The 12,259-nt window shown below is 52.2% G+C and overlaps 1 protein-coding gene across 6 annotated transcripts in view; it reads right to left on the bottom strand.

The window, feature by feature from the left end:
• The window catches only part of PBX1 (PBX homeobox 1), a 134,007-nt gene that overhangs the window by 20,780 nt on the left and 100,968 nt on the right, over positions 1-12,259 (bottom strand). For all 6 annotated transcript variants that reach the window (XR_008578010.1, XR_008578009.1, XM_054833212.1 and 3 more), the window contains 4 exons: positions 8,411-8,655; positions 5,311-5,501; positions 4,231-4,366; positions 482-641 (listed from right to left, as the gene is read on the bottom strand). Coding sequence is in view for 4 of the 6 variants with exons in the window: in XM_054833212.1 (XP_054689187.1) it covers positions 482-641; positions 4,231-4,366; positions 5,311-5,501; positions 8,411-8,655 (732 nt within the window). In the remaining 2 variants the exon portion in view is untranslated. The remainder of the gene's footprint in view (positions 1-481; positions 642-4,230; positions 4,367-5,310; positions 5,502-8,410; positions 8,656-12,259) is intronic.

The following is a 12,259-nucleotide window of genomic DNA, read 5'->3' as shown; positions in this document are numbered from 1 at the left end:
TTTATCCATTAGGGCCACCCATGCTTTCAGCCCCAGTGAAATAAAATCATTATGCAATGAGATTTTAATTATTTTTTTTCTCCCTCCGAAGTGCAAGCAATCCCAGCAATCTTTTTTTGGATCATTTTTCTGGTTTTGTGTTTACCATCCATGCATATAACCCCCAAAGCGGCACCATCAGTCTGATCACATCACTTTTCCAACAAAAAACAGAACAGGGAAGGGGAAAAAAAAAAAAAGGAGAAAAAAGAGGGGGAGAAAAAAAAAGCAAAGAAAATAAAATACCTCCCACAAAGCAAACCCCAAACCCATCTTTTTTTTTTTTTTTTAAAAGACCACAAAAGTGAACCAACCAAAACCAGAAAATAAAAATCGAAATAACCAAAAGGAGAAAACAAGAGAGAGATTAGAGGGAGGGGAGGGGGAACAAACAAAAAACCGAACACTAATGACCCAAAATAAAAAAAAACCAAAAACTAACCAGCTGAATTGGGAGTTGAGGGTGAGTTAGCCTGGCTTCCATGGGCTGACACATTGGTAGCCGTGACAGCCGTTTTGGCAGCATAAATATTGGCTTCCTCTTGAAATTTACCTATGTTCTTCTTGTACCGGATTCTCTTATTTCCAAACCAGTTTGATACCTAGAGCGAGTTTAAGAGAAGACAAAGACGTTAACGTTTCAGCTCTGGCGAGTGCGGCTGGGTGAGGAAGGAGGATTAGTTCAGGTTAAGCAGTGCATATTCTTTTTCCACCCCCCCGTTTTGCTAGCCGTGGAAGGAAGCACCTTCTACCCACACGTACCATACCAAGGCCAGGAAAGGTGGTGGGACCCCCTTGGGAGGGCCGGGGTCGTGTGGATGCATCTGGTTCCTCTACGGATGGGACATCCACTAAGGGGATGATCCACCGGAACTGCTAGACCCACCCCATGAAAATATCAGATAGCATTAAAAAAATCTGAGGAAGTCAAATGACCCTGAAATGGCACAATCTGCAAATGAGTATGTGTCATTTTGGAACTTTTTGTTTGCCTCCTCCTCGGCGTCCCTTTGACAGGGACAGATGCCCAGATTCCCAGATGCCACTTCTCCTCCCTTTGGAGAAGCCAGTGTGGCTTTCAGGAAAAACACCCAACGACTTTACTCGGGCCTGGCCGACGCACAAAACCTGCCTTGGTATCACTGAAGCTCTGCTTTTGATCCACCCGAGCAAAATCGGTGCGAAAGGCCAGAAGTGGATGCTCTTCATCCAGCATCGCGTGGTTCACCACGAGCCGCTACATAACCAGGAGCTTCAGGGCAAGGCTGAACAGGCAGCATGGGGCTCGTCGTAAGACCTAACTTTGGTCCCAGGATGTCCTTTGGAAAGGGGAAGGAGATGTTTCCATTGTGTTTGCCCAGAGACCACGATGGGTCTGTTGTGGCTAAAAGTGTGCTGAATGAGGCTAGTGGATTTATTCACAAAAGAGAAAAAAAAAAAAAAAAAAAGAAGAAATCGTAGGGGTGGCTGAGAATGATGGGTGGGATCTGAAGGCAGAAGGAAGCGGTGCAGCTCTGCTCACTGCAGTCCTGGCGAAAGCTGTTTCCCTGGGCCTGCAGCAGCGCAATGCATGAACCTCAGAAAGCCCCAAGGAGAGGTCCTCGCAGGTTGTCCTCGCACACCGTCAGGGTGACGTCCTTGCATCAGTAGTATGAATGCTTGCAGGAAACTCTGAAGTCTGTGAAATCAGGCTGTGGTATCTGGCCAGAACTGCTTCCCAGGGAAAATGTCAGGGTACCTCCCGAACCACCCTGAACTCGGCATTCCCAAAATCCTGCTCAGCACCCTGCTGATGATAGCATTCACTTGCGGACACTATGTTGCAGCAAACAATTTCAGAGAAGGCATGGGAAATATCCAGCCTAGGGTTTGGGAAGCAGCTCTCAGCTTCTTCTTGGACAACACCGAACACAGAGGATTGGGGGAATGTCTTCCTACGTGCAGGTCTCTAAGCAGAAGACAACTTCCAGCTGTTACTGACCTTGTATGAGAAAGCTCATCAAGGATGAAGAGGACGGGCAAATGCCAGAGGACACTGTGACTCGCCCACAGGAGCTCCGACACTCCTAGGATTGCTTGGAGCTGCAATCTTGAGCTAGCAGATCAACCTCTTTGGTGGGACTCCAAGGACATTCCCCCTTCGCTTGCTGGTGAGCAAGTACATCCATGCTCCCCCTTCCAGATGGACTGCCTAAGCACTGAGACACAGCAGACAATACTGGATGTTCATCCTCAGAAGCTCATCATTTTTTCCTCATCATTAGGGAAATTGTTTTGGCTTGGGTGTTGATAACTGAAACCCATATGCTTTTATTCCTGTGACGCTTTCTATCTGCAGTGCTCCTAGACCACTCAGCACCTTCTGCACAGAAGTGGCTTCATCCACCAATTTACCTGCTACTGAACTGCACGTATCCAATCCTACACTGCTGCAGAGCAGGAAAAAGAAAATACAACCTGCAGAGACTCCTGGGAGGCAGAAGATGGTAACTCAGACCAGCACCCAACCCAGATCTGGGAAAGAGTATTTCGATGGCACGGGGAGCAGGCGCTGTTTGCGAGGAGCTCCATTCCACTTCTTGGGCCAGCTTTCTCCTTACTGACAACGTGCTCCTTTGTGATCTTCCCACTTGGCTATCTTTCCACAAATCTTCAAATGCTGGAGCCCGTTGGTGAACTCTGAGGGCCACAGGGAAGGAAGTCGGGATAAACAGTCACCACAACCCATCTTCAACTTAAAACTTGTGAAGCAAAGAACCTGCCTACCCCAGCCAGCCTTTGAGTTCAGATGAGCTCTGCTCATGACTTGCACAGTAGACTCATGCTGTCCCGTGTTCCCACTTAGCCTCAGCAAAAATAGAGACTTGGATCTGTATTTGTTTCTGCCTTCTTTGGACGAAGAAGCGAGGGAGATCCTGGAGACAGGCACAACGCAGCCTTGATACAGCACGGTCAAAAAATATCCAAAGCGCGGCATTTCTCCTGGGCATTTTCTCTTTGTGAGGGAGAAGTTGTAAGTGCGAACAGATGAATTAGAAGTGAGAGGGGAAGCATCAGGACAGCTGTAGTTTCACTTAAACCAATATGTGCTGTCTCTCGTAGGTGACTGGGCAGAATTAACGTTTGGGTCTTCCCACCCAGGGGATGCAATCGGAGTCGCTCAGCAGGCATTCAACACGGTGACGACACCTACCCTTGGATGCTGTTGCTCCTGCTGAAGGCAGACACGCTCTCACAAGGACACCAGATGCTACCGCTGTCTTCAGTTTACTCAAGCGACGAACAGGCATGTGCCTGGGGCTGGGAAGCGGCCCAAGATGGGGAAGGCAAAGGGAGCCTAGAGGGAGCGCTAAGCTCACACGAGGACGAGACTACCAGAGGCCACATAGATTGGCTTTCAATCACGCAGCTTGCTCCAAGAAGAGAGGAAATAAAGAAGGGCAGGCCCGAGCAATGTATGGTTGAACACTTCAAGGACTGCCTGCATTCCTCGCAAATCCCAGCAGCTCCCAGGTGAAAGCTACAGACTCCAGGACCTACGTGGCTGCCTTGAACGTATGGAAATAATTCAATTTGTCTTTATTGACCACCTTTCTTTGAGGGATAAGCAAGTCGGGGAGATGTCATGTTCCGCAGCGCAAGAGTAATGACAGAGAGAAACGACCCTGAGAAAGCCCACCCTCCCTGAGCGCAAACTATAACCATTAGCCCGTCTGAACCAAACCCTTCCCACCAGGACCTCGTCCGTTCTACCTTATCGAGCGAAATCTGCGCAACTCTTCCTACTGCCTTCGAATCCCTTGGCTTGAAGAATGGACTTTCAGCACAAACGAGCTCTTCTCGCAAGCCAGCTCAGCACTAATTCCCTGAGGAGAAGACTTTGCCTCTGTGGGTCACGCCACATCATTTCTGTGCTGTTAACACCGTGGCTGCACTCACAGTCATCACTCCGTGAAATCTTCATCCCTTCCAAATCCTCTCCCAAACTCTCCTTTTCCATCCGTGCCTTCCATCTGCAAGTCTGCCGTCTGCTCTACCATGCACTTACACTAACTTGTGCTAAACTCATTTAGTAATTAAATGCTCAACACTGGGACATGACTGACTTGACTGAGGTCCGGAGTGGCCTTCACCACACCAAGGTTTCCCGTTAGCAGCAGTTGTCTTTGCTGTATTTCTGGGCTCTCTCACCTGTGAGACTGTGATGCCGCATTTCTTGGCTAGCTCTTCTTTGGCTTCCTCACTGGGGTAAGGGTTGCTGAGATGGGAATAGAAATACTCGTTCAGGATTTCCGTAGCCTGCTTGTTGAAGTTTCGTCTCTTCCGCCTTAACATGAAGAAAGAGGGGAAAACAGAACGAAAAGGAAAAGGAATCAGTGCCAGGGATCCAGAAATGGGAATGCAATTTTAGATACTCTGACTTTCCCCACTTCCCTCCCTCCTTCCCCTGCTCCTGGGAGCGTGGACTGCAATAGATTCATGGCCGGGAAGGTTCTCATCTGCACCTTGCTGAGACTCCTCTCTCAGCACCTTCCAAAGCAAGTTAAGTCTCTTCAAATTATCACCGCATCCTCTTGCTCACAGAAGATTCTTAAAACTGGCAGCCAGCTCCTCCACCTGGGAAGGTGACTCCCGACACCTGGCTGCCCTGGCCAAAGACATGACTGCTGTTCTCTGCAAAGCTCCGTGCTGAGAAAGCAGCGATGGATATATTCCTGGGGAAGCCTGTTCCATTTACAGCTGGGCACCGTCTGCTACCTCCTCCCTCGTGCCCCCAGTGCAGCCGCCTCTCCTCCCCATCCCGAGTCAGAGCCTGCACGTAACCAGCTCGGGGAGTGAAGTAATTCTACAGCACGTTGAAAATCTGGGACAATGGAAACAGAAGGAAAAGAATGGGAACCTAGAGGGGACAGGACAGGCTGGAGGATTAGATTTCATCCCCAGCTGAAGTGCACATTTTCATCACAGAGGTTTGTTGGAATATGCCACAGAATTTTCTTCTGCCACAGCGAAGCCAGCAATGTGCAATTCTCAAGGTACAGCTGGGAGCCTCCCCAAGAGAGAGGCTGGATGGCTGGAACTGCTGTCCCCTCCCTTGCTGAGCCACAGACAGCTAAAGGGAAGGAAGGCAAACAGCCCCTGCAGCTCAAGACCAAGGGACACTGCCCTTCTGATGGACCTGGGCTCACTCCAGAACCTCCAACCGCCTCTCCCAGGCCTGAACAATACTGCACGGTGGGTGAGGAGAAAGGTTTGGGAGAGTGAACTTACCGTGCATCCAGAAATCGGGAGCGCAAGATCATGACGGCTTCACATGTGCTTTGCTTCAACTGCATTTGGATGGAGCTGAACTTGCGGTGGATGATGCTCACCATCCGCTCTATCTCCTTCGGCGAGATAGGTCGGGTCCGGCTCTGCTCACGCAGCAGGTTCATCACGTGGGTGGTGAATTCGTTGCATGCCTGGGATGGCAAGAAAAGCAAAAGAAACCCCAGGATCGGAAGGTCATTCGACGGCGTCAAGGACAGTACAGAGGCAACGCTGCTAAGGAAGGAGATGCAAGGGGAGGCCTCGATGGCTGGGGCTTTTTAGGGCAGACTCAGAGCAAGAGCGTGCTGGCTCTTGGGGGAGAGAGAAATTTCTCTCGTCTGCCAAGCAGAGGGCATGAGAGACTCCCAACAATCACGCTGAGAAGTGCAGGAGCCAATTTCTTTGCTCTCAGGGATCATGGGTGGAGCCGGGGCAGGTGAAGCCCGAGGACTCATGTAAAGCATGAACAAGTCCCAGCCGCTGTTTTTCTGGATGGGACTGGAGGAGCTATAGACATATCTGAGGAGGACCATGAACCTTTTGACCCTCTGTCTCCCTCCCGCTGCCCCAGCTGGACCCCAGCACCACGTGTCCTGCAGAGCCCCTCGTGCTCCACAGGAGCAGCTTCCAGAGAGACACGGCCCTGCTCCGCACTCTTAGCAGCTCAGATAAGAAGTAAATAACGATCGTAATTAAAGCCTGAGTGAGGCAGGAGCCCTGACAAGTAAGGGCAAGCAGGTAATAATCCCAATTAGTTTGCTGCTGGCACAGCACTGCCTGGCTGCTCCTGCTGTCCCCATGCCACGCTGTGAGGACAGGGTGGCACGAGGATTTGGGGGGAGAAGGGAGGCATTTTGAGGCCGGGTGAAGGCCACTTCATCGCTCTCTCTTCCATCTCCATGAGCGCCTCATGGGCACGACGGGATCCTCCAATTCCCAGAACCAGTCTGGGATCCAAGCTCCAAAAACCAGGCTGAGAGCAGCTTCTGATGGCTCAAGAAGCCTTCGGTGCTCCTGGGACACAGGCAGCTGCTCTGGGGACAGCATCCCCAGCTGCCACCCCACGATGGGGAAAAAGTGGCTCGCAGGTGAAAGAAACACTGATTTTGTGGACTGACAACGTGGGCTTGACTTACTATCTCCCATCCCATCGTTCCAAACTCCTCCAGCAATTTCTCCCCCTCTAATCCTTGTCCCCAGGACCTGCCCATGACTGGTCCAGGAGGTGCCGAATCCCCACCCACGGGCTCAGACCCAACAGGGAGATGTCCCCAAGGACAGCAGAGCCCCTCCAATTGCCCATCACCAGCTTCAGCTGACAGCTCCTGTCTCCCAGGGTGAGCGCTGGCTACGAGAGCTCTCAGCCGGGCGCCTCTGCTCCCAGACGCCTGAGCAATTTCATCTCATCTCCTCTTGGCGTGAAATAAAGAGCATTAAAGGCAAAATTGCCAGCGAGCGCCGTGCTGTCACAGCAGCAGCCAGACGCCGTGAGAAGCCAGGCGCTGAGCTCCCCCAGCCACCAAGAAGGGGACTGGAGAGAGGCAGAGACCCCCAGCCCCGGTTTTGCAGGGCTGCGGGCGATGACACCGGAGATGTGGCTCGGCACAGCCATTTGCAAAGCAACTCGGTGGCAAAACCAACCCCGTCAGTGGGTTGTGAGAAGGAAAGATGTGGCGACCCATCTCACCCCGCAGGGCTGGGGTAAAGGCTGCTCTCACCTGGCTGTTCCTTTGGGGAGCAAAAATGATGCAGAAACAAAACCAGAAAAACAAACAAAACCCCTGTCCAAGGGGAAGACGGAACAGAAGGTCCTTTCCTGAAGCCTGTCCCTGGCTGTGCCCTTGGAGAAGGGTCCGTGTTGGCTCTGTCTTTCATGGGTCTCTCCTTGGGCTTGGGTGGCAGAGGACATGGTGTCTCTCATGCCACACCACCCCGCATCCATGCCTCGAGGGAGTGACAGGGACGGCTGAGGACAGCCACCAAAGGCCATCCTTCCAATCTGGCCTTGCTGCGCCCTGCCACCGCTCCTCCCCCAGTGCTCTGCCAAAATGCCTTTCATGGCGTGACCACGCTCAGCTTCTCCAACACCAGAGCCCTGCCTGGCCACCCTGACTCCAGCTCCAACCCAGGAGCATGCATCTAAGGTAGCTTCACACCACCTCCGGGTGCAGGTCTGAAGATGCCGCCCAGCAGCCTCAGCTTGGCCAACGTGGCACCTGAACATCCCCCAGCCCCACCACACAACCAGTTAGCCGGGTAAAACGGGGGCCGGGCTGGCTCACAGCCCCGTCACATCGGCATTAAATCAGAGACCTGAAACCCCGCCTGGCCCCCTACCGCGGACTCCATCCTGCACCCAAAAAAAGAGGAACGCTTTCTTGCTTGCGCTCCATAAACCACAACCTCGGGGCAGAAACCACGTTCATTGCAAGGGCAAGCCGCGCGGCGGGGAAGAGAAGTCTGCAAAATATCCGGAAGCGATTGAAGGAAACTGGTTTTGAGCGTTGGCCTGCGAAGCTTTTCATGCAGTTGTCAGCTTTACCAATAGCTGCATTCATGACCCAAATAGTTTTTCTTCTTCTTTCTTTTTTGTTTGAGAATCATTTTCCTCAAGAAAAAAGCCATTTTTTTTTTTTCTGGAAAAAGAACTTTTCAAGCAGAAAAAATATTCAAGGAAGATTTTGATTCCAGCCTTGCTTGGAAAACTGCCTGCACCTCGAAGAGGACTCCCCCTTCATAGGGCCAATTTTTTGGCAAGATATTAGAGGATGAGTGAAAAGCAAAAATCAAAGGGACAACCCATGCCGAGCCTATTCTCGTGGCACATCCCAGCACACAAAACCAACCCTCCCAACCCTACAAAAGCACGTTTTCACTCCAATACCCAGCAACAGCTTGCATTTGCCCGCACGCTCCTAACAATAGATGTCAGTAGCGATCCAGGCTGTGCACATCCGCGCCGCGGTGCCGGCACCGGACGGCGGCTCTCCCAGCCGCTCTGGCTTCTGCTCCCGCCATCCCACGAGCACCACCCATCCTCCGTCGCGAAGGGGCCTGTTACCTGCTCGTACTTCTCCAGCTCCGTGTGGTAGATCTGCCGGATCTGGGAGAGTTTGGCTCTGTAGTCGGAATGCTCCACCGAATTGTCGGAGCCGGCTCCTCCCGATGCGGCGGCGGCGGCGGCTGCGGCGGCTGAGCCGCCTCCTTTTTCGGGGCCCGCTACCCCCTCGGCCAGGAGCATGTTGTCTAACCGCATCAGCTGGGGGTCCGTGGGCTCCTCTTCCTGCGCTCCCCGGATGCTCAGCACTGCAGGAGACACAAAATGGGGAGGAAAGCTTCAGTCATGCCCGGGGCTTAACTCGGGAAAGGGGATGCTCATCCAAAAGGGGATGCTCATCCCAGATTGGACTGGCAAGGCTCAGTCCCCATCACAACAAGGCTTTTTCTTCCCTTCCCAAGGGGACCCCACTGGGCAGGCTGCATCCCGGTGCTCGGGGTGCGAGCACAGTGCCTCGGCTCTCCAGCCCAGCACCGGCGACGGGGCGGGGGGGTCTCCAGCTCCCGGCTCCCTCCCGGCCTCTTCCCCTCCCTCCCGCAGGGAAGAAGTATGGCAGAACCGGCAGATAGCTCACTGAAGGGGTGACCCAGAAAGCCACACTTTGTGTTCAAGTACGCAGCGAAACTGCTAGCAGCGCCAATCAAAAACCCAAGAAATGCACCCGTTCTTGCTGCCAGCAGCCATAGGAGTCTCTAGCCCAGACCTCGGCTCACCCAGGGTCTCTCGGGTCACCGAACATGTTTATGGCCTGATCCTGCATCGTCTGTATCAGCCAGCGACCCCAGATGGCAGAGGAAGTAGCACAGAGTCCAGGGCTGACCGTGCCTCAGTTTCCCCATCTTTAAATACAGACAGAGAGGGCTTGCAAGGCCACACTTTTAGCCACCCAGTGGAAAAACAAGTAAAAGAAGTACAAAATAAATTTTATTCTTTGGAAAACACCGGTTTTTTTTTAGAATCTGGTTGTTCCAGTGAAGTCTAAAGCATGCTAAGAAAAGGGGCAACAATAAATCAACCCTCGCAGAGCGACTTGCCAAGGAGACAATCTTCCTCCCTTTGATGTACTCCACTCCTCAAGTATTGCTTCGACTAAAATTCATCCTCCTGCGAGGGCTTTCCTGGAAAAACCACATGGGAGCATCCCGACCGCTCCGGGCCGGCTTGGCAAAGGGGACACATCCCAGGTCTGAGGGATGGAGGTGCCCTGTGTGCCCCCCCGTGGGTCCCCCCCACGGTCCGTGTTTGAACACAACAGCGTAACCCAAGATTTCCGCGCGCACACGCACAGACACAGATGTGCGCAGCTGCAAAACAAATAAAATAAATCCTCGATGAGTGAACAAAGAAGGCATTTCCTAAGAGAAACGACTCGTATTTCCCCATCTCGTCTGGCAGAGGAGCAAAAAGCTCTTTGTAAACACACGCGCGCCCCCCGAGCACACACTCGTGTACATCCAGAGCTGGGTAATGTTGCGTGGATTTTAATAAAGCTGTGCCCGTTTACACCCGAGATGAACTTAACCCCCCGAATCTGTAGCAGAAACAAGAGCGAGTAGTTTTCCCCATCATTTAAAAATAAGAAGAAATCTAAAATCAGTTGGCAAGAAGTAAAACCAGAGCAGCTAAAAACCCCACAAAGTATGTTCTTCCTCACTCTGAAATAAGTTAAAGAAGGATATAGCTATTATCAGTATAAAACTGAAGTAAAAGACCCTGTTGAGAGGTTTGGCTAACATTAAAAGAGCCTTTTTTAAAGTCTCAAACTCTACTGAAATCATTCTTTTCAGGACTGTAGCATTTACTGGCTTTTCTGGGATTAAAACATTTGCTGTCAACAAAGGTGGGAAGGTCAGGGGGAAAGAAAAGAGAGAAAAAAGCCCAACAACAGTAAATTTGCCAAAAAGATGAGCTAATAACAAATAATTCCATGCTAGGGAGGATCATTTCTATACGGAGGGATGGGGGCACGGTGCCAAATTTGGAGCTGGGTGCCAGTTGCCGAGCCCCGAGGAGACAGGTCCGGCATCCCCTTCCACCACGGAGGCTTTCCGCGGCACCGCCGGCACCCAGCCGCGCGCTTTGCCGATGAATAAATCCGAGGGGAGAGGTCAGACTTCATCAAGAAAATGGTTTGGGGTCTGCAGTCCATAAACTGAAACAAGAGGTAAAGGTAGCCAAAATCCTTAAAAAAGAGGAAAGTGGGGAGGTGACAGGCTATGGGCAAGAGGCAAACTTGCTATGAAAAAAAAAAGAAGAGAATAAATTCCTGTTCTTCTGGGGGGGCGGGGGAAATCACTACATTAAAGGACATCAAAAGCCCAAATACAAATGGAAAGCAACACAGGTTAAAAAAAATAAATAAATTTAAAAACCCCAAATAAACAAATCAAAAGCAGAGTTGCCAAAACAGGCGCATCTGGATTTCAAAAGGGAAATATTTTTAGATTAAAAATCTCAGGAATCATTGACCTGACAGGTAGGCACGAGTGATTAATTAGTTGATGTTTAGAAAGCTGCTTCCCGATGAAAAAGCGCTGTATAACCCCCGAGCTTTATTACCGTGCAACACGCACGGAGCAGCACCCGCTGGGTGCGTGCATCCCGAGCATCCTACGGATGGACACGTGTCCCCGCAGCAGAGACCCGAGCCCAGCCGGGGACCGTGCAGAGACAGCCTGGGCTTGGCTCGGAATAAGGCTAGGGAGTAAAGAAACGGGAAGGCCAACGTGTCTAAGCAGAACTGATGCTGCCTACTTAGCCCTGGAAGGCTGCGCTCAGCCAAGGAGAAGACAAAATGATTATTTAAAAGCTCTTTTTTATGTTCCCGGTGCTGTCCCCGGCTCCAAGGCACCTCCTGCCAGGACGCCCGGGGTGCCGGGCTCCTCAGTGGCTCCGACCCTCCAAAAATCCCCCCCCCCCCCCCCGTGATGGGATATGGCCCCCACTCCGCCGGATGGGGGGGCTCGGGGTGAGCCAGTACAGGCAGCACCCGACCCGCAGTGCCTGGGCGGCCGATCGTGAAAGGCCCCCGTTCTCCCCAGGCTGCCGGCTTTCCCACCAAATTAAAATAAAATATAAATTAAGCAGAATGATCCTCGGTGATCCAGCAGCAAGCCAGAGCCGAGGGGCTGCAGGGATCAGGGATGCTCCCACCCGTGCCCTGGCATCCCCAGGACCTGCCATTTGCTGCTCCTGATTAAAGAGAGAGGGGAAAAAAAAAGAAAAGGGAAAAAAAAAAAAAAAGGGAGAACAAAAAGAAAGATAGCGACTGGCAACCGGGGGGAGGAAAATTCATGCAAGACTTTCTGTCCTTGGCCGCTTTCCTGCTGGCTCGGCAGCCCCCGGAGCCGCGGCAAATGCCGCTAGAGGGTGCTCGGCCCTCGCCGAGGTCCCCCACTGCCTCAAAATGTATTTTTAAATATAAATATAAATATGAATACGCACACATGCAAATATACATACATATATACGGATGTGCTTTAAAAGCCAAACCAAGCCACGCGCCTTGTCACCGCTGCGAAACGCTGCCTGGCTGACCGCGGAGGGGAACAGAGGAGCGCGGCCGCCCCACGGCTCGCAGCCGTGGCAGGGTCACCGTCACTGACGCCAGCAGCGGGAGCAGCTGGGGACCGCTGAGCCACCAGCCTGCGGTCCGGTCATGGACGTCACCAGGGTCACGGAGACCCGTTCCAGCAGCTGGGAAATGGCTCCCAGCTCACATGCTCGCTCCTTTTTCCTCCTGAGCGAGGAGGTATCACACAGCCACCGGTCTGCAGAGGACACTGTCTGAGTCCTGGGCTGGCTCGGTGGCGGGACTGGCCTCGGAGAATCTGTGAAGACACCTAAGAAATC

Source organism: Grus americana, chromosome 8 (assembly GCF_028858705.1).
Source record: "Grus americana isolate bGruAme1 chromosome 8, bGruAme1.mat, whole genome shotgun sequence".
NCBI lineage: Eukaryota > Metazoa > Chordata > Aves > Gruiformes > Gruidae > Grus > Grus americana.
Note: the sequence above shows the minus strand (reverse complement) of the source record. Positions and strands in the feature narration are given on the sequence as shown.